This window comes from Microcebus murinus, chromosome 2 (assembly GCF_040939455.1).
Source record: "Microcebus murinus isolate Inina chromosome 2, M.murinus_Inina_mat1.0, whole genome shotgun sequence".
Classification (NCBI taxonomy): Eukaryota; Metazoa; Chordata; class Mammalia; order Primates; family Cheirogaleidae; genus Microcebus; species Microcebus murinus.
In genome coordinates, this window is record NC_134105.1 from 52,215,051 (window position 1) to 52,237,357 (window position 22,307).

The following is a 22,307-nucleotide window of genomic DNA, read 5'->3' on the forward strand; positions in this document are numbered from 1 at the left end:
CTAATACTCAGTCATCATTACTGCCTCTTTCAATGGAGTGCTTTCAGTGCTTGCTCTGCGTTTGCAAATGCCCCTGGTGCTTTTAAGTTAGAGCATCCAAGGTAATCAAGGAGAGGGCTGGGAATTCACCTGGACCCGGCACAACACCATGTTTTATATCATTAGGTGTGCCCCCAGCCCTCCTCTCCCCCCAAAAGGAAGACTATTTAATACTCAAGTAAGTTTGGGAAACATTGCATTAAATAAAATTAGCAAGTGTCTTTACCATAGGACCTTTGGCAGTCTTTATTCTGCCTATAATGACTATAGTTTCTTGTCCTGGGCACCATGCCAAGTGCTTTATGAATGCTATTTCATCCTCACAACAATCCTGTGGGGTAGATTCTGTTATGTTCCTCACTTTATAGATGGAAAAACTGAGGTTCATGGATGTTAAGTAATTTGCCCAAGTTTGCAAGCTAAAGATAACAGACTTAGCATTCATACTCAGATGTGTCTGATCCTGAGCCTCTGTTCTTAACCACTGTTCTCTCCAGACACTGTTGTAAGGTTTGGTCACAAAATACTCCAAACTTATTTCAATACTGAATAAGTGGTGAACCCACTGATCAACAGCACACCAAAATTCTTCTGTCAACATGTACTCATCTGCACTCCCCTCTCTAATTCTAGAGGGAGCACCCATCTCCATCCCTTTATTGCTTTTTAGGGGGGTGCTTTTGAGTATACACAGCTGTAAAGATAATAAAGAGCCCCTGTGTAAAGCCTTCAGACTGCAAAAAATATCTAATTGTCCTTTGTAGAAGATGGGCATGCCTCCATTGTTCTCTGCAGGACACTCTCCCCCGGGCCAGGCTCTCAGTCTTTTGAAAGAACATTTCAGGGAATACCCACCTCCCTCCAGGGGTGGGCTAGGATGCACTTCTGAAAGTGAACACGGTTAGCCAGGCACAGGGAGGAAAGGTGGCTTTGGTGTTCATCTGTGCTTCATCTTTCACCTTTCCGAAGGCTCTGGGAGACGTTTGTTTAATTGAATTGACCACTGATCTAGTGAGGAAGAAAGGAGCTTTGGTTTTTTGTCTTTTTTTTTTTAAATCTGGAATCTTTTGAGAGTTTTGCTATTGTTTTAATGTTTAGCTTCTGTACCCTTATTTAAAATTATTTTTAAAATGTTACCAGTAAAGACTATTGATTCTTAATAATTGAGCTGGAAAAAGCTATACTTTGCTGGTATTAAAGGATTGGATTTCTAAGTGGAAGATTGAACTGGGCCACTGTAGCCCATGAATAAATAAAACTTTGTCCCATTATCGCTTTAATTAAGTCCAAGTTTATTTTCTGCTTAATCTTTTATTGATGGGATATACACAAAACTGTCAGAAATGTAAATTTTGTATGAAACAATAGGATATGGTCTCATGTTTTAAAGATTAGAAACTCTTCTTTGTATCTGCTTTTTATAACACATAGCCTGATGGAATTAACTTTTCCTATTTAATTGGATACCATTATGCTTACTTTAAAATTTCATTCACAGCAAGGTGACTGCCACTGACCAAGTATAGACAGTACCTACAGCCTTGTGAATCAAAAGAGTTACCTGCTGTTGAAAAACAGTTGGAAGTTAAGAATTTGCTCCAAGAATTTTAATTTCCTTATGGCAAAAAGTTATAAATACCCCCAAATAAATTTGGCCAGAACAGTGCTTTATTGGAATGCAGACTCCGATTCTTGGCAAAGGCTGTTTCTTCTCCCATGTGAATTGTATGCCAGGGGACAGGAGGGAAAAGGAGTTTTATTGGCCTGCAGCAAGTTTGGAGGCCAGAGAAACAGAAGAGTAAGTAAAGAGAGAATGTTCAGTGCAACATTTTTTAACATAGAAAACTAATACAATATTAAAAGGTATTTTACCCAAACACACATGCATCCACAAACAAATGAGCTTATGCTACTAGGGATTGAATTAACCAAATATATTTCTTAACTACAAGTCTTTTAGAGCAGCAATGTCTAAGACAGGAGTCACTGGCCCCATGTGGTTATTTTAATTTTAATTGTAATAACTTAAAATTCATGTAAAAATCAGTTCCTTAGATACAGTAGCCACAATTCAAGTGCTCCATGGCCACATGTGGCTAGTGACTATCTCATTAGACAATGCTGTTGTAGAACATTTTCATCATTGCAGAAAGCTCTATTGGATGGTACTGTTTTAAGACTTTTAATGTGTTGATCATAAAAAAAACATAATATATGACCATTTACATACATATTTAGTACTTTTTTCAAAGAAATGCTATGACTGTATTTGAAGAAACACAATTTGGGAAAGGTTGTTTAGTTCTATACATACCTCAAAGTGCGTATATTTTAATTCATTTGATTCTCCTAGCAGCATCATGGTATTATTGGCTTCATTTTGCAGACAAGGAAACTGAAGCTCAAAGAGGTAACTTGGCCATGGTCACAAAGCTAATAAGTAGCAGAGCCAGGATCTGGCCCCAGATCTGTTGGATTCCAAGTCCTGTGCTTTGTCACACGTCCCCAGCCACCTTCACTGCCACCCCCCCCACACACACACACACACACAACACATGAAAAGAGAAATGCAAGTTGAGGCTGTAGATATGTGATCAGGAGTGACCAAAGAAACTACAATGAAACTGCAGGTTGAGAACAGCAAATGGATTGAGAGCATATCAATAGTTGCCAACTTTTTTTTAACTCACAAAACCTAATGTACATGTGATTTTTAAAGTTAAATCTTCCACAGTGGTGTTGTCCAATTTACATCCCAGCTTTGTTTTTGCAAATAAACACTGCTTGAGGGGGAATGAAAGCAAAATTGAAAATTGAAGAGTGAGGATAAAGATGTAGGAATCATAACCATCTACACTCTTAAAACATGAAACAATTGGGTAATCTCACAAAAGCAGGTGAAGCCTTAGTTCAGTTGTAAAATACTCCTCAGGCCCTGGGTCTCCTCGGCTGAGCCTCAGGGCTCTGTCAAGCAGGGTTTTAAGTGAAATGTCCTTTTGCTTCTTACATACTCTCTTGGTGTCTTTCTAACTGCACAATAAATCAATTACTCAATTTAGTAAAGAAACATTTATTTAAATGGAGTCGGTAAAGGAAACAGAAAACAACCTTTCAATTAAACAATTAACATTTTTTCTTTACTTTTTAGTTGTATTTGTATCAAAAGACACAGTGTTTATCATCAACAGCAACATCTGTCGCCTTCTATTTGTGTAGCATTTTACATAGTAAACACTTCCATAAGCATTTTTAATTTTGAGTGTTACAATTACCTTGTAAGGTAGAAACAATGTCTCGTTTTCTCAAACAAGGTGGCTGAGGCTCAGGGAGAGATTAAGCTCTCACAGCAAGTAAGAGGCGAGCAGGGCCAGAACTCAGATCCTCTGCCAGTGTGTTTATGCTTTCCAATATTCCACACCACCTTGATAACAACCCCTTAGCACTTTCCCAAGCATGACTGAAAGGAGTTTTTTAAATTTGTTTTCTGGAACATGTAGGGAAAGGATAAACAGCTGGCCTTTTCCTGAGATTGACTCAGAAGCCTATTTCTTGAAAACAGACCTATAGATAGACACTTTGGATCATTCCTACTGTGTGCTTTTCCCAAAGCTAAATAAAACACCCCCACCCCACCAAAAGAAGCTTCATGAAACTTCTTAAGACTTTGCTGTTTAGAGGCTTATTTCCTATCTCTATGCTGTTACTTCTGTCTTCTGAAAACATCCTGGCTGTAAATCTACTAATGTAATACTCAGAAGAAAACTTTGTAGTGGGGCCTGTCAAAACATATACTGTTTTTTTGTTTGTTTGTTTGTTTTTAAGAGAAGATTAGCCAAAACCTTAAGAACATTTATATTTAGAGAGATGTGTACAGGCCAACCATGCAAGAACAGACTTTAAGCAAAATGTGGGGCTCCATATCACAGTCCATCTAAAGCTACAAGAGAATGTATTTAGAAGCTTGGACTTTGGAGGTATACATACTATTTGAGCTATATGACCTTGGACAAATTACTGAATATCTCTGGGTTTCTGTTTCCATTGAGATTCTAACAATACCTACCTTAAAACCTTATCATGGGGCTAAGATAATACATGTCAAGGACCTAGCATAGACCCTGACCCAATAAAATAAAAAGTAAGAATATGGTTAAGTAGGAATGCAGTATGTGGACTCCCCACTGTAGAGGAGATGGGTGGAGGTAGAGAGAGAGTGGGGGTAATAATGAGTCGGGTTTGGCTCTAATGTGATTACACTTAGAACAAACAGCACAGAGAAACACACTCAGGAGTTCAGATTATTTAAACAAGAGAATCCAAGATGGCCCCCAGGGATTCTCCTAAAACAGAGCAGATTTCTGAGATGGTAGGTTTTGGTGCTCAACTTCAAAGCTCTTTGAGAACCTGAAAATCTGGAGACTGAGGTGCTGATCTAGCACTCTCCAGAGATCACAGTTCTGGGGTGTGTTGGGGACAGGCGGCAAGGGGGTGGCAGGTGTGGGGGTAGAGTACAGGTATTTCCTGGAGCAAGATTTCTTAGAATTTGGTGGGGGGGATGATTTGATACCTGTTCTTCTACACAAAATGACAAAACCTCAGGATTCGTTGGAACTTTTCTGAACAAGAACTGTTTGAATATTGATTTGACTTTCTTAAAGTTTTTAGCCAAGTATTTTTCCCACGTATTCCAGACATATGACTGAAGGTGGGCAGACCCCTGAGTCCAGAGATCCCACTGGTGTGCTGACCAGTGTGCATGCCAGCCTCTGTGTGTCTTCTGTGTTTCATATGCTTGTCATTGACAGCCAGAAAAGTAAATCCAAGAGGCTATTTCAAAAAGCATCACAAAAATCTTCATGGGCATACTCTAGGTTGACAGATTCCTAAGTAGCCTCCTTCACAAAATAAAATATTCTAAGTTCAGTGTGTTTCTGTTATTAAGATTTTAAATACAATAAAAGAGCACCCTTGTTGAAAGGGGGCAATGAAAAATGATTTTAAATACAAAGTACTCATGCAACATCTAATTTACTTTTGTATATTTTGTCCTTTGCTTTTACCACCAAGTGTTTGGGTACATTGATAATGTTAGCACTCATATTTTCATCTTGGACATAAATTCTAAATACATGAAAAAAGCAAGAGAAATTTATCATCAGTTTAGTGTGTGTATGATCAAAATGAAAAGTACCTACTACCACCCAGCTAAGAGTCTTAAGGATTTACGTTCTGTCACAGAGTAATAAAGGATAGTAAAAGGATTTACCTTTCACTGGGTGTCACATGACAACAAAAGGCAATAGGCTTCAGCTTCTGCCATCAACCATAGTTCAACTGAGTGATTTTTTTTCTTTATTGAAAAAAAGAAAAAAAAAAACAAAAACATATGCTACAGTGTTTAGTATAGTAACTGCCCAGGTGAAATAACAAATGTCTGGGACTGGCATTGTACCATGTTGATAGTGCTTTGACCACATGAGTTTCAAGCTTTTTTTAATACCAGCTTGTTTTTCAGGTGCATCATCCCCTGCTCGACCAGCCACTCCTTTGGTCCCTTGCAGCAGTACCACTCCACCTCCACCTCCTCCCCGGCCTCCGTCCCGGCCAAAGCTACCTCCAGGAAAGCCTGGAGTCGGAGATGTGGTATGTTCCCCTCTGCCCTGGCTTGCCCGGTAACAGATGGTGAGAGTGACCAACAGGCTCAAAATGCCTTAACAAGGGACATCTCAACTTCAGGTCTAAGCATTTACAGCAATTGTGCAAGCAACCCTTACAGGTGACATCTGGAAGACAGTCACTGCGGGACGTTTCAACCCTCCTCAAATCTCTAGCATCTTTCAAGTCAAGGTCTGAAATGATAGGAATAGGATGGTTGGGCCTTCAGGTCTGCTACAGTGGGTTGGATGCAAATGAAGATAGTAATCTTCAATTGTTTTAAATCAGGCATCCTCAAACTATGGCCTGTGGGCCACATGCAGGTGTTTTTGCCCATTTTTTTTTTTTACTTCAAAATAAGATATGTCCAGTGTGCATAGGAATTTGTTCATAGTTTTTTTTAAACTATATTCCAGCCCTCCAACGGTCTCAGGGACAGTGAACTGGCCCCCTGTTTAAAAAGTTTGAGGACCCCTGTTTTAAATCCTTTAGAAAGAGTGTTTCCCAATAATAGTCTGCTTTTAGAAAACTCCAAGGGAGGGCAAGTCCTGGTTCCTGTCCCCAGAATACAGATAAGCTGTTGGTGGTAGGCACACCATAAAGAGGAGGGTGATGGTGTGATGGATCGTTTGCAGAAGTTTCTTGCATTGGGCTTTAACGCTGAGAGGTGGAAACCCCTCTGTGTGAATAGTTAAGAGACTCGCGGTGGAGGTAAATTTCTTTGGCATCTGCACACAGGAATCACAAACTGATGCTGTCCATGATATTTAGCTTGGCTAGTACAGTACACTATTTTGTATTTCCGTATCTTTAGATAGGTATGAGCTCTCACATGGTGTTACCTGCTTAGTCCCTGAGGGCATGGAAAGTTCACAGTCCCCAAAATGGACCTGCTGACCATGTCATAGATCCCAGCTTTTCAAAGCCTAACATACCTAGTGAGTTTAGCATGTTATTTACAGTTTCTCCAGCTCCGTTTCACAGGCTCCTGTATAGGTATAATTAATTTCAGTGTAAAAATGGTGTCATCTGTTCTACTTTAAGAACCTGAGTTGTCATATCCAGGGCTGGGAGATGTTAGAAATATGAAACAAAAATACTACAACCTGTGTATCTAACTTTTCATCTCTTTTCTTCTCCCTACAGTCCAGACCTTTTAGCCCTCCCATTCATTCTTCCAGCCCTCCTCCGATAGCACCCTTAGCCCGGGCTGAGAGCACTTCTTCAATATCGTCAACCAATTCCCTGAGTGCAGCCACCACTCCCACAGTTGGTAAACGTTATCTCCTCTCTTTTAATCCATTTGTAGTTTTGACTGGCTATTTTTTATGATCTGAAATTCCCAAATTCCCTACGTTTCTGGTTGAAATTGTTTTGCTGTGTGTTTTGCTACTATCACCTGACTCTTCTTTTAAAACCACCTTCTCAGCAAAGGAGGCCAAGTGCTTTACCTAAGCAAAGAAATGAATAAAAGAACGTGAACACCTGTGTTTCACAGGAACTTTCTTACGCTATTCCATACAGAGCTATTCAAAAAAAAGTAAAGAAGAAATCACTAAGGAAGGTCTTGTGATTTAGATCTTATTTCTTATAATAAAAAGAGTCTCCTCTGAGGGAAAATGTGTATTTAAACTCTGTGTACCACATCAGAAGTCACAAATTTGAGAACTTTTATTTTCTTGAAGCATTCATTTTGCTTTGTCATTTCTGGTTGTCCTTAGGTTGACAAGTGTTATACACATTGGCATTGTGGGACTTGAGCAAACTTTTTGACATTTTTTTCCTAGTGCTTTTCAGTGATGTGTGGTCAGTTTTCCCAGAGAAATAAGTCATTGCTGGCATTTTCAGTAAATGCCTTTGTACCTCTTTCCCTATGCTGTGATGAAAGTGAAGAGTTGAGAATGGCTGCCCAGCTGGTTGGTTTTCCCAGGTTTAAATGCCTCATTTTGCCTGGAGCGGCTTCCCTCTTGCCGAGGCTGGTCTCTCTCTTCTCCTACCTCCCATGGGCTCCTGCTGCGTCTCTCACTTTCGCTGCTGTCTCTGACCTCCGGCTCTCCCATTCCATTTTCCCCATGTGACCCCACTCCCCATTGTCTTCCCTTATCTGAACTCCCCTCCAATTCTTCCATGTTATAAACCAGCTGACCCATCCTGCATTGTTTGGGACAACCATTACCCAAAGCTAAATAAATTCTTGCTGCTACTTACAGAAGAGCAAACTGCAGAGCTCCCCATGTGAGAAGTAGTTTGATTAAAGCCTTAAGCTATTCTGGAGAAAGAATTGAGTACTTTCCCAGAGTGCTTCTTAAGGGTCCCCAAAGGGAATTTCAACTATGTCACGTGCTTTATATTTTTAATCAGACCATCCCAACAAGAACCCTTCAAATTTGGTAAAAATATAGCCAGTTATCCAGTTTGATGGGATTTATTAACAGATATATTTAACATTATTTGTATAGTCATATTTATTCTTTGCATCAATTGAGGCAATTTGGGGTTTCCTATCTCTCCCATTGGCTATTAGCTCATTTCTCTCTCATTTATTTGCTTGTTTTTTTTTTATGTGTAACAGTTATTTTTTAGCTCCATCTCTTTAATACACCTTGATTGTGAGAGCCATCCCCCCTACTCTGTTTTGTTTTCTCAAGATTGTTTGTTTCACCCACTCCATTTGGTTTCCCTTGTTGATCAGAGAGGAAAGTAAGAGTGAATTGTCACTCAAAAAGTGGAGCCCAAGTGACCTCAGGTGAACCATCTAACATGTTCTTTCAACTCACTGTAATTCATAGAGAAAATTGCACACACAGGGAATTTAAACTGTGTCCATGTTTTATACAATGTGTTTCTGTACTCCCTGCTGTAGAAATCTCAAATCCTGGCCAGCAACTTTGATTCTTAACACATCTGGTATATTTTCTTTCAAGATGAACCACAGAGGGCTTAAAAAAAAAAATAGCCACATAAGAAGATAGTCACATTGCTCCATGGCTGAGGAGCATACTGATTTAATCTGTTTGGTTTTGCTCTTTTTATTTGGTTTTCATCTTCCTGCTGAATTCCTCACTCCCCTGTTCTGTATTTCCTCCTGCTGTGGGTCGCCTGACAGCCACTTGTCTATAAAGTAAATACACTGTCAAATGACTATCCCGCAGTTTCTTGCGTGTCACTGTTCCTCTGCTGCTGCAGAGGACGTGCTTTGGCTGTTCAACACCAAGGGGCCTTTATGTCTCTACGTTTCCCTCCCACTGCCACAATACTTTTTTGACATTTCCTATGGCACTTGAGCTGAAATTGGGGCATGTATAATGGGAACCAATGAGCCAAGTTTATCCTAATTCAAGAACTAAATTTTTAAGGGCAAGTCGAACCCTTCTACACAGCAATTCATATAAGAAAATGCCCCTAAAGGCCTTTGGTATGAAATCTTTCATAAGAGCTGTGATTATAAAGTAGTAAATCTGATGCCACAGCTGACAGGACAATTTTCTGTGGATTGTCACGCTCAAATAATGAAGAGCTCCTACACAACTGCATTTTATTGAATTTAAGACATCCTTGATTTAAAAATGCTCCATTATTTTATATATGAATAAGAAAGGGGGAAAAGGTGCCAATTGAGCTAAGATGAAATATTTTCTTATCGCAGTAATTATTAATATAAGACCATCCTAATTTCAGACAGGATAGAATGTGAAAAAGCGCACATTTTAGAATCAATGAAATACAGCAAACTCTTTTTACACTCGAAGACTCTCACAGGACCTTGTATTATATGACTTGGGAGAAAATCCTATTAATATTATGGAGATAGGGAAAATGTTTATAGTTATTCTATTATAAGAAACAAACTCCTCAACATTTTTGTTACTTGTTTTTTTATTTCTATGGGTGATAGTAGTTTTTTTTAATGTTTGCAAAATCTTCCATAGAACCCACTGCAAAAAGACCACCATAAAAACAATTTTTCTTCACTGTTAATTATATTCCTTCCCTGCTAATTATGCATTTTAAGTTGTATCTTTAACAACCCAGGAATCTGTAATGAATGAAAAGTAATCATTTATGGGCACCGAAGGATGCATCAGATAGGTTTTGATGCTGTGTTCCTTTTGGTTCAAAACTTTCAGTAAAAATTATTTGTATCTAGTAGTAGAACAATAGCACCTAAAACATAAAATATGTCCTCTAAGCCTTTTTCTTTCCAAGCTGGATTGCAATTCTAAATTGTACAAGCTTTCTAAAGCATATCTGTATTAGTGCTAATTGTGCTGTACAAAAAGGCCTTCAGAGGTGGGTATTCCAGATCTCAAGAAAAAATTCCCACATTTTATTTTAGTCTCTTTTTTCCCCTCCTTATGCTATTTTACTGGAAAGGCCTGTCTCTAGTACTCCCATAGATGTTATAGGAGTTGCATTAACTTATTCTAGGCACCAAAAAAGCCACATATATAATAAAAACTGTGATTAACAGGCTATATCCTACAACCTTAAAAACTGACCCAAAAAAAGGAGTTTCCCTGCCTTACTCCCTAAGGAGGCAAGCTAATTTTCTGTTTTTCAAAGAACATTACTGTTTTTGGAATATTTTATACTGTCATCAATTTCCTTATATTCTCTATATTGTAGATAGGATTCTTCCTTACTGGTCTTTGTACAGATTATATTCAATTTTCTATTGAAAATTGTTGTAATAATACCCTAGAGACCTGTGACATTCAGTACCTTTGTTTTAATCACATGGAGTAAAAATCCCAATGACTTGCATTTGTTGGTTGGTGAAAAGCAAGACCTTGTAAAGAACTGAAACAGCTGAAGTCCAGAGCAGCAATTCACGATGTTGTGACCAATGTACAAAGACATTTAGCCACAGCTGGATACCGTGGCCAAAAATGAAATTACAATAATGCTGTTCAAAATGAGCAGTCCATAGCTATCAAAGGCAAGTGCAAGGCAAATTGGCTTTGGATATTGATGTGGCTAAAATGGGATAGTTCATGCAGGGACCTTGGATTTATACTGTTGCTTTTTTATGGTCACATTAAGAGCATCTTTTTGCCTATGGGAGGAAGGAGCATGCTGGGTGACCCCATTGAGCTCCCAGGGCTCTGTCAGGAGTCCTTGTTGATGGACATATGTCTGGCCACTTGAGAATTGTGTTGAAGTGAAATACACTCGCATAAGTCAATTATTAATGACAGTGGCTTTAGCAACTCCTGAGAAGGTGGGGCGTGACTTCTTCCCTGGAGCTGACTTCAGCAAAATTCACAGATGCCAGAAACCTGGTGTTGTTTTTTTTTTTTTTTTAATTTTACTTTCTTCTCATAGAACCATCATAAAATAAGCACATCACTTTTTTATATCTTACATGACTCCAGTGTCTTTAAGTTTTGTTTCTTTTTTCCATTACAACCATTTCTGTGTTTCAATCAGTAAAGTGTGCTGCTTGATTTCATTTGGGATTTGTATTTGTGTTTTTGTTTTCCATTCCTTTATGTTTCTTTGGTTCGTAGTGTCAGAAGATGATGTTTTTTATGACAAACTGCCCTCGTTTGAAAGGCGCTGTGAAACGCCTGCAGGTATGGTGCTAGCCGAGTGATCTCTAGATACCTAGATTTCAAAAATCCAAGCCATTATCCATCTGAATGCTGTAAACTTCATGGACATGCTCTTCACCTCATGAGTGTCCAGTGCCTCTCAGATGCACCCTGTGTATTTACTGTTCATCGTGGAACTCATGCCTCTGAAATATTTTAAGTGAATATATTAAAAAGCAGCAGGTTGCATGACAGTTTCTCAGTGAAAAGGTTCGAAAAAGGTGAGATGCTATTGCTTTGTGAATTTACAAAGTAAGAAATAATTTAACTGCTCAGAATTACATGTCTGGTCACTGCTTTTTAATTTAAAAAATAATAGAGCACCATTAGTAATCTTGTTTTCTCTTTGGTACATAGGTAAAGGGTGTTTTGTATCTGAATACCTAAGGTGATTCCAGGGGAGGGAATGGAAGATATAGGACATCTTCCATGACCTTTAAATTGATATGCAATGCTGTTGTCATTTAAAACCTAAGCTAGTTGTTTTGTGCAACCTATAACTTTGAGTTGATCTTTTTGGAAACATAGAAGGAGATGACATTGAAGATGAAATGGTTACAGCAATTGCTGAATAACAGTTTGCCCAAATTAGTGCAGTTAAAATATGCTGACGCCCCTGCATGGCCAGGAAGACTTCTGCTCCATGCATACAAGCACCAAGTATCAAGCTACCAGCAACATGTACCCATTCCCTTAGGCCTCCATAGCTTTGCTTTTGCTTTCTGTTTCCTGAACTAAAAATAAAATAAAACAAAACATAGACTGCCAGCCTTCCCTTTTTCCTGCACGCTAGTGGCATGCAGTGCCTCCACCCTTCCCCATAGTGAGATTAATGACCTGCTCTGTAACTCACATTGTGTCCTTCTCTCTCCCTCTCCTTAACCCTTCCCATCCCGCTTCAACTCCTGGCCATACAGAGAATGAACAGCCTTCCCTCGTTTGGTTTGACAGAGGAAAGTTTTATTTGACTTTTGAAGGTAAGTAGTACATAGCATACCAGATTCTAATTTATATTCGCCTCATCCTTATCTCCCCGCCTGCTTTTCCAAATCCCAGCTCTCTTCAAAAGTTCTGGTCTCCCTTTCTATATGAAAATGCTATGGCTACTTAGAAAACATCAAACACTAAAGAAAACATTACATGAATTTGGTTGGTATGTGATCTTCAATTTTTCATCTTAAAAAATTAAAGCTAATTTGCAGTTAATATTGTTTATATAATTAACTGTGGTCAATTGAAAACAAAACAAAACACACCTTTTTTAACCAAGGAACTTAACTCTGTCAACCAGGGCTCTTTCCTAACATTTCTGCAAATGCAATGCAACAAATAAAAGGATAGTTTTGGTTAGTACTGGCATTTAACTTTGTTTCGGATAATTAATATTTCAGATACAACCTCTATTATTATAAAATGTAAATATGTATATATGTTCTTATGCCAAAGAATGCTATATAGGAGATCAGAAAAATGGGGAAAAGAATAAAAGGAGCATTTTAATAAGTTTGATCTGCATCTCCTGAAATTGCAATTGGAATGACTGACTGCAGTAAAATGGGCAACTATTGATGGACTTGCCTTTTGAGAAGATTAAGGAAAATATACATAAATATAATGTCAAATATCTAACCTCAATGTTTGATAATTTGTTATATTCTGCATTAAGGATTAGCATTCTTCTGTTTTGTATTTAAATTCTAAATCATCTTGACAGGCCAGGCATTTGATAAAATGGCACTTTTGAACTAATGGTGGGGGAAAAGTTAAGTAATTATTGGTGGCCTATTAACTTAATTAATAGGCCACCTTACATATTAAGATTTACCACATAAACTCCTACTTTCTAGGATTTTAAGTAGCTAAATTTACCCTGCAATCAAAAGTAAGGCAAAAAATATTCTACTCTAGAATCGAATCTAAATATTGAACTTGTCTTTATGTTTCATGGCAACAAAAGGAATTTTCCTAATTTGAGTATGTGTTTTAACGCAATTTTTAAAATCAGGTGGCTGATACACATATGTAGTCTGTATGGTTGTGACTTTTTTCTCTCAACAGTGAGCTTTGTGTGCAAGATGGTCCTAGAGATAGAAGTTCTTAGCTCAGAGTAGCTTGGATAACATCAGGAAAGAGGGTCTGAATTCAGATTCTCCAAATATCCTGATGTCTTGTCCTGGCTTGGCTAGAAGACAGGTGGATAGGCAGTCTTTAGGAGAGGATGTGTATTCTGCACATGATATCAAAGCCTTCATTGCCTCAGATCATTGATTTTGTAATAACAAAGATACAAAATCCACAAACTTGTGACTTCCTGAACTTTCTTTTTGAATCAGATGGAATAAAAAATTGTCCAGGCATCTTGATATTAATCAGCACATCCCAGAAGCGGCAGCTGCAGTTGAATAGGTTGGTAATCCTGAAGTGTACCAAATACCTATATCCATAGAGCCCTTTCGCTGGTTCCATCTGGCCACATCAGAAGCTGTAGTTTACCCTCTTTTAACCAGGAAATTAAGCAAGACACTATGGAAACCCTCAAATAATTGTCTGGGGCTTCATAAAAAATAACTGTAACAGTTTTTTTGTTGTTGCTGTTTGTTTTGGCTAGAGTGTGTATTGGCTCGTATGCTTAGGTTTTACTGTGGGTCTCTTTATTTTTACAGTGAGAGAAATATTTTTTTGAAGATACCAGTCTAAAGATAATTTTGGTTGTTTTTAAAGATATATATTATCAGTCAAACATAAGCATTTAATACATGTGTGGAATAACATATCATATTTTATAAAAATACAATATTTGCTAGTAGATTTTTGGGGTATCCCAAGTTTACAACATGACCATTCTAATTAGTAAGGCCCAAGTCCTTAAGCATCTTAATTTGGGCCAAGAGAAGTCATGCAAGAAAAAGTTTTAATATATATTAATTGGAGTCTCCTAAGATAATGTTATCTTCATCTTGGACTTTGTTCAAGTTTGAGAAGTATAGGTGAGGCTTCCTGAGGGGATATGTGAACAGCCATATCATGAATGTATGTGCCCCTGTATATCTCACCAAGAAACACATCCACGGATAAAAGTATACTAAAATGCACTTCGAGGGAAGCCTAAGGAGAAACTAAAAATGACACCTTGCCACCTGAGCAAGAATGACTATGCTTTCAGAATGGAGAAAGTTTTGTTTTCATCATTTATATACATTAGCCTCAGGTATTTTTAGCTAGCACAACTTAGAAGGAATTTTTTTTATTATCTACTGTGATGATGACACAGAAATGATGACATTTTAATTTATCTGGAGGACAGTGCCCCCACATAAATCTGTATATTCCAAAAAGACTTTCATTCAACATATGCTATTGAAAAGCACTTCTAACATATTCTTCTAGGACACTCTGGTTTTGCCCACATTTGTTATCATTAATATTAATATGTTCAATTCTTCATTCACGGACTGTAGAAGACTACAAAAGACTCTCATGTCAAAATACTCACCTGCTCCAAATAGTTTTTCCATTATTTATTGACTTCTAAATAGTGTCTTTATAGTGTTCAAAATCCTGCCCCACCTCATTCATTGTCTTGTTCTTACAATGCTTTAAGCATCAGAGTCACTCAGTCAAAGTTTGAGCCACTGACCAATCAGTCAAGCAGGAAGTGAACATTGGCTTCTGAGTTATTTGGAAGTGCTTCACATGAAGTGCTTCACACTTCCCAATTTAATTTAACAAGAGAGATAGAAAAGTGTTAGACTGGTTCTAACTCACAAGAGTCCTAAAGTTTTCCTGAATATAAAGTTTTTAGTTTTACAAGCAGCTTCACTGAAATTTCAACCTATTTATTTTAAGTTGGGCTTTAAAAAATGTAAAGGTTACAAGTGGTAATGACTTCTTAAATTCATCCAAGAGTGTATCCTACTGAAGCTATTAATATCAAATATTCTTTTGAGGTGGAAGGGCAAGATATTTCCATGACAAATAAAAGACGTGACTGTTAGATTTTTGAACAATTCCCTTGAGTGTTTTAACATCACGATGTTTCTAGAAATGTACTATTCCTTTCCTTGGTTAGCTTGCTTGACTACAAAACCATCGTGTATGTGGTGGTGAAGAAAAAGAGCCCCTGCTATCATAAGTCCATGGGTGACCTTGTGTCAGAATATCACCTCTAGCATCTGTTCACTGTCTCTGATCTCTTGCACACCCTCATCTCCAAATAGCTCTGTGCTCCTGATTACTGCTCTTCCTCCGTCATTCTCATGGGGATGTCACAGCCGGAGCAACGCAGTTCTCTACAGTTTCCGTCTCTCTGCTGTACTCGCCCACCCATTCCCTTGATGGAATCCCAGCCCTGTCCAGGGACCGTCACTTCCGTAGCACTGTCCTCGGGGAGTTCTTCAATCTTCTGTGGGCCATATGGCACGGGACTAGGAGGAAGAGTTTGGATTCTCCCAGCTCCCTATTCCACTTCCGAACTCTCCCTGACCGTGAAGAGCAGCCATCTGATAATTCCACCCTCTCTGCTTGTTACTGTAGTTAGCAAGTCAGAGCATTCCTCTGCATTTATCTGCAGGCTTAGAGATGCTGGCAGCTTTCTTGGTGTCCTCTGCTCCATGTCACTTCCCAGCATCATCCCATGGCACAGATTCTATGTGCCTGACCCATCCAACACCCTGGCTCCAGGGCCTCTTGACTTCAGCTCCAACAACCTTTCTCTCCACTCTGCTCAGTAATTCGCACCTCCGACCACACCCTGGCAAGGGTTCCCACCGGCAAGTGTCATTTTTGGCTATTTCATAACAAACGATTCGCCACCCTTTTCGTATACCGAAGACTATAATTGAGCAATGACTCTTTCATTCAAAAACTATTTATTGCGTGCCTACCATATGCTAGCACTCTTCTGAGAACTCCCTGGTAGTGAACAAAACAGAAAACATCCCTGTCACCACGGAGTTTATGTTAACCTTCTAATGTGGAAGGTTAAAAATAAGATAAGTAAGTAACATATAGAGTATGGAGATGGTAATTAATTTTACAAAAAAAAAATAGAATGGGGAAGGAGAACAGAGCACATTGGGGGTTGAAATTTTAAATAGAGGGATTTGAGGAAATAAAAATAATGAATAATAGTAGCTAACATGGGAGCACTTCCCATGAGCGAAGTACTTTTCCATCTGTTATCTCATTTTATCTGCACAACTCACTGCTGATGGAATTGAGATTGAGGTAACATAAATCACTTTCACAGGGTCACACAGCCAGGAAGAGGATTTAAGCTCAGGCTGCCTAGCTGGAGACAATTTGCTCTACCACCTCACCCCCCTGTGCATACATGACCTCATTCGGCCTTTGCATCAGCAAAGGTTTTTCCCTAATCTCCTAACTGTCCAGCTCTCTAATTCCCTGACACCGTACCTTATTTTCCCCCTTTTAATTCTAGTTGACACATAATAATTGTACATATTTATGGGGCATAGAAAAACATTTTAACAAATGTATACAATGTGTAATGATCAAAAGGTAATTAGCAGGCCAGGCACGGTGGCTCAAGCCTGAAATCCTCTGGGAGGCCGAAGAGGGAGGATTGCTTGAGGTCAGGAGTTTGTGATCAGCCTGAGCAAGAGTGAGAACCCCATCTCTACTAAAAATAGAAAGAAATTAGCTGTACAACTAAAATTATATAGAAAAAAATTAGCCAGGCATGGTGGTGCATGCCTGTAGTCCCAGCTACTCAGGAGGCTGAGGCAGGAGGATTGCTTGAGTCCAGGAGTTTGAGGTTGCTGTGGGCTAGGCTGACGCCATGGCACTCTAGCTTGGGCAACTGCAAGACTCTGTCTCCAAAAAAAAAGTAATTAGCATACCTGTCACTTCAAATATTTATTCTTTCTTTGCATTGTGAACATCCAAAAATCCTCTCTTCTATAATAGCTTTTTGAAATATACAATAAATTACTGTCAACCATATTTACCCTACAGTGCTATAGAGCACTAATTCCTCCTATCTAGCTGTATTTTGTACCCATTAATCAACAGTCAAACTCACTCAGACCTCTCTTCTCACACCCTACAATTTCTCACTCAGTCCACTATCCCAGGCCACCATTCAAGTTATTTTTTCTATGCAGATGAGGGCCCAGAGAGGGACAATATGTTTCTGAAAGGACCTTAATCATCTATACAATAGGAGCTACATTTTTTTCTCATTGGAATTATGTTGTCTCTGTGAAAACATAAAATCTTGAGCCTTCCTAAGCAGTTTATTAAATATCCCTAGTTAGGAATTGGTAAGTTACAATTATAGTCATAGAGCACTCGATTTTCCTTACCCTGACATAGTAATAAAATCCTGTAAGACATAAACAGGTCAAATTTTTCACATGTGGCCACAAGAATAGTAATTCATTTTTTGAGAGTCACTAAAGAAAGGAAAACTGGAAGATGTGACCAATTTTCTAGGAAGCAACTGCTTTGCCAAATTCACAATATTCTTCCAGTGGGAAATGTTTGCTAATTATGCTTACCGCACTGAAGGCCTTTCTCGATCAATAATGCAGTAAAGTTACTGAGTGACCACTCTGTGCAAATCACAGTGTTAAGTACAAACAAGTTGGGGGGAAAATGTAGAAACAATAAACACAGTTTTACAAGGCTGTCTGCATTAAATATATTAATATTATGCTCCCTAGCTATTCTGAGTTTTTATATGTAGACCATATTATTTATATGAAATGTAAAATCCTTTCTATTAAAATAACTGAAGGTCATAGGTTTTTTTTTTTTCAATAGCCTAAACCTGTTAAGAAAATTAAAGTGAGCTGAAACTGCATAATGTTTTACGAGGCAGATCTGACAAGGATTTCAGTATTCACTTTGCCTCTTCATAATACATTAGCTAGTTGCCTGCTTCTGAAAATCCCTGGGATTAAACAACATTGCTTGGTTCTGTGTTCTTTGAGGCAGTTGCCCTGTCTCGCTCATGTTTAGTGTACCGCTCTCATGCTGGAAGAAGAAATTTGAATTGCAATCTCTATGCAAGGTGGAATTTTGGGGATTTTTTGAGAAAAGAAATGAATAGGATCATCTTTGATTTTTAAGATTAGATGCAGGGAGGAACTTGAGGATTTACGGAAGTTACTCAGAAGCAGTAAGGAACTGGCTTAATACTGTTGTTGGGGAGAGATTTGAAAAACACCATTGAGGTAGAAACATTTGACATCTAATAAGATGTGGAAAGGAGTAAAAACTGACTCCAAAGCTTCCTGAGACACAGGGAGAAGGGTGTTGTTGTTAATCAGGAGAAAGTATTCTCCACCAGTAGTAGATCTAGTCAGAAAGAATGAGTTGAATTGGAGGCCTCTCAGGTTTGAGGTTCCTGCACAGCATCCGTGGAGTATGAATCTCAGAGTAAATGGACTTTGGAAATTTGGGAGTGATCTTCTTAGAGTTAAGGGCTGAATCTATGGAAATTGGGGTTTTATCTATCTTGAGGTATCCAGGAGCTGTAGTGGAAAAAGAATGTGTTGTAACTTGGAATATGCTCCGTTGTGTTTTTCTTTAAATAGCTGCAAAAATATTAGTGATTGATTTTGAATGTGTGATATTCAATGATTATGTTTTTGTAGAATATATTGGTGATTCCAGATCTCTTGCTGATATGTTGTCTCTGAGATGTACATGCCTGAGGGAATGCTTAACTGGCTCACCCAACTCTGAGAAAGACAAACTGAGCACAAGATAGGAAACTTACAGACATCATGCATAGAAGAAAAGTACCAGCTTCTAGATGGCTATCAGTGACAATACAAGTTACCGTAGAGTTAATACACTGTTTCTTTTCTTTAACTAGCCCATCAAAACTTTTGACCTCTCTTGGGTGTATGTCCTTCTCATCTGTTTTGTAATTTTTTTCTTTCTTCATTTTCTTCCTCCTGACACAGAGATATGAACAGTCAAAACTGAGCAAAATATGAGACTGAAAGCATGTTTAATGTTTGTTATACACATCAAATAAAACTGAAATGACTTATATGAACTTTAAAAATAATTGAGTAATAAATTTTGTAGTTATTTGCTGTGAATAGAAAGAAAATTATTTTTATAGGACACATTATTTTTTCTTTTTCCATGTAGTAGAAGCTCTTGAGAAAATTTTAAATTTCTACCTACCTACCCTTTCAGTAATCTCAGACATGTAAGTCATGTTCAAAAGAAAGAATTAGTTGTCCCATTATTATATTACAGAAGTTAGGTTGAAATACTTCTCATGGTAGCTTCAGTGTGCATATGCATAGACATGCTCATGATTCATATTCTTTAGCAGGAATCAGAGTTGTCTTTCTATGTTTGTGCATATGTGTACAAAATTAATTATAATGGATGCACAGCAAAATGCTAAGATTTTCCATGTTTACTAACTCTGCAATAGGTAGTTATCTGATAGGAAAAACAATGAACTAATTTGTAGAATAAAGCCTCAATAATATTGCTACCAGGACAGATATTGTTATGACTTTATTCATTCACAAAACAAGTATTTATTGAGCACCTGCTACAGGCATGGTACAACGAAAGGTGTCAGGGTTACAGCAGTGATCAAGAAGGACATGTCCCTGTCTTCATAGGGCATAGAAGCCAGGAATTAAAAAAGGTAGTTACAATAATGTATAAAGAATATTATAGTTAAGAAAATCAGGTGCTTTGGAGGCAGCCAGCAGGGAAAACTAACCTGGCCTAGAAGTTAGAGTAATGAAATAAATGGGAGTGTCATTTAAACCTATATAGACTCTGCTTTGAAGCAATATAAAATGTTGCTGTGTTAGAGTTCTAATATAAAATCTTATATAATGTGTAACTGTTAACTTAAAGGTATGTTGGTTATTATCCTAGATATTAGAAATAGAAAGAGTCCTCAATTAATTTATATGTTTACACTCAGTACATATATACACATTCATAAACACATACACATGCATACACATACATAAATAGGGAAAAAGCTATGGACTATATTTTCCATGTAGTATATATATTTCATATCACAAATATATATAAATAGAGGGAGATTGAGGAAGAGAGAGAAGTGTGGATGTGTGTACGTTGGCTCTGAAATGAGCTTCTGAGTCTGAGTTGTAGCCTCAGCACAATGTGTTATTTAACTTAAGCACATCTTATTTTCCTCCTCTGAAAATTGATATAATGACACATATTTCATAGGGTTGTGGTCAAGGTTAAAGTCAAGCACTGGTAACAGTGCATACAAAGCACTCAATAAATATTAGCTCTTAGTACTATTGCCCGGCTTCATACATCCCTTGCTTGTAACATGGCTGTGTTTTATTTAGTTTTTGGAGAAATTTGAGTTGTTGCATTCCAGTCTTCTCCCACTTAAAAATCTGATAACTTCATTCTGCTGTGATTTGCTACATGGCCTTTCTCCTTGTTAGCAGGAACAGCGAGCAATCTTTCTCTGCTGCTGTGGAACCAGAGAATGATTTGGAGGCATATTGCCACCTCCCTGCTCTATACCCCCTGCTTCCACCACAGCCTGTCATTAAAGCTGACTTGTTGGGACTAATGATCTGCCTGGCAGTACGCTCCTCAGGGTTCTGTGTTAATGCTGATGGGAAATGTAGAAGAAAATCTGTTACCCTCTCTTTTATTAAAGGATTTGTAAATCATGGCATCTCAGCAGATTTGACAAGTAATTTCAAACTTCCTGAGAAAAGAATGAAGAAGTTGAGAACCCTCAGGGGGCACTGCTTCACCTGTGGCTGGCTCTGAGCCATTGACATGCAATAGCTAGCTGATGCCCTCTATAACTTGTTTTTGTTATGTGTCTTTTCAAAAAAGTTGTCCACAGATTTATGCTGTCTCCTCCATTAAGAAATGATCTTTTTATGAACCTCTGACCACAGCAGAGAGGAGAGCTGACATAAATGAATAAAAAAGGTATACTAGTGATTCAAAGAGATGATGTCAAGACTCGGGAGAATCTCCCATTTCTCAACCTTGTTGTATATCTGGAATGGATATATTTAATCAGCACCACATATACCCCAAACAGATTTTAGACAGTTACTTGTGAAAGACCTTTGCAAACTATAGAGTCCTATATAAATATAATCATTACCTCAAATAATAATTAAGCAAACAGGAAGTGGCTGATTCGTACTCACAAGTACCACCCACCATCTCAGAGATTAAACTGGGGGACCAAACTCATACTGCTTTTGGGAAGAGGTGAAGACAGCAAGTCAGAGGTAACCTGAGAGGTTCGTCAAACCTGCTAGAATCCCCATATGCAATTCAGGTCCAGCACTCCTCTCCCCAGCATGGTTAGGAATCGATCTTCAGGGACCCAGAGAGAGGGCCATAAGCCAGGCCTAGCACCTCCAGCTCTTCACTGAGAGGCCAGATGAGAAGGAATCAGCAGAAGAATTACAGAAACATGAAAAATTGTAGCATAAGGACACCCCCCTAAGAAAACAATAACTCCTTATCAATGAATACCAACCAAAATGAAAAGATTGAAATGAAAGATGAAGAATTTCAAACATGGATTGTGAGGAAACCCAATGAAATAGAAGAGAAAATAGAAACCCAACACAAAGAATCCACAAAAACAATGCAGGAAATGAATTTAAAAATCACTAAAGATATCGAATTATTTAAAAAAATCAGAACTTCTGGAAATAAAAACTGTATCAAGTAATTACAAAACACAGTGGAATACCTTAAGAATAGGCTAGATGAGGCAGAAGAAAGAATCTCAGAGGTTAAAGAAGACACCTTTGAGTTAAACAAGTCAGTCAAAGAAAAAGAACAGAGAAATAAAAGTAATGAACAAAGCCGAAAAGAAATATGGAATTATGTAAAAAAGGCCTAACATAAGAACTGTAGGCATCCCTGAGGGTGAAAAATAAAATACACAGTGTTGGAAAACCTGCTTTAGGGAATATTGAGGAAATTTTCCCCAGCCTTGCTAGAAATCTAGATATCCAGGTACAAGAAGTTCAAAGG

At 38.1% G+C, this 22,307-nt stretch overlaps 1 protein-coding gene across 20 annotated transcripts in view; it reads left to right on the forward strand.

Annotated features, from left to right (window-relative positions):
* Positions 1–22,307, forward strand: part of SGIP1 (SH3GL interacting endocytic adaptor 1) — a 195,237-nt gene that overhangs the window by 133,416 nt on the left and 39,514 nt on the right. For 7 of the 20 annotated variants that reach the window (XM_075999126.1, XM_075999124.1, XM_075999128.1 and 4 more), the window contains 3 exons: positions 5,555–5,682; positions 6,841–6,967; positions 11,205–11,270. In XM_075999126.1, the coding sequence (XP_075855241.1) occupies positions 5,555–5,682; positions 6,841–6,967; positions 11,205–11,270 (321 nt within the window). Of the gene's footprint in view, positions 1–5,554; positions 5,683–6,840; positions 6,968–11,204; positions 11,271–12,205; positions 12,266–22,307 lie in introns of all 20 variants that reach the window. The other 13 variants (XM_075999127.1, XM_075999154.1, XM_075999169.1 and 10 more) reach the window with 3 other exon arrangements.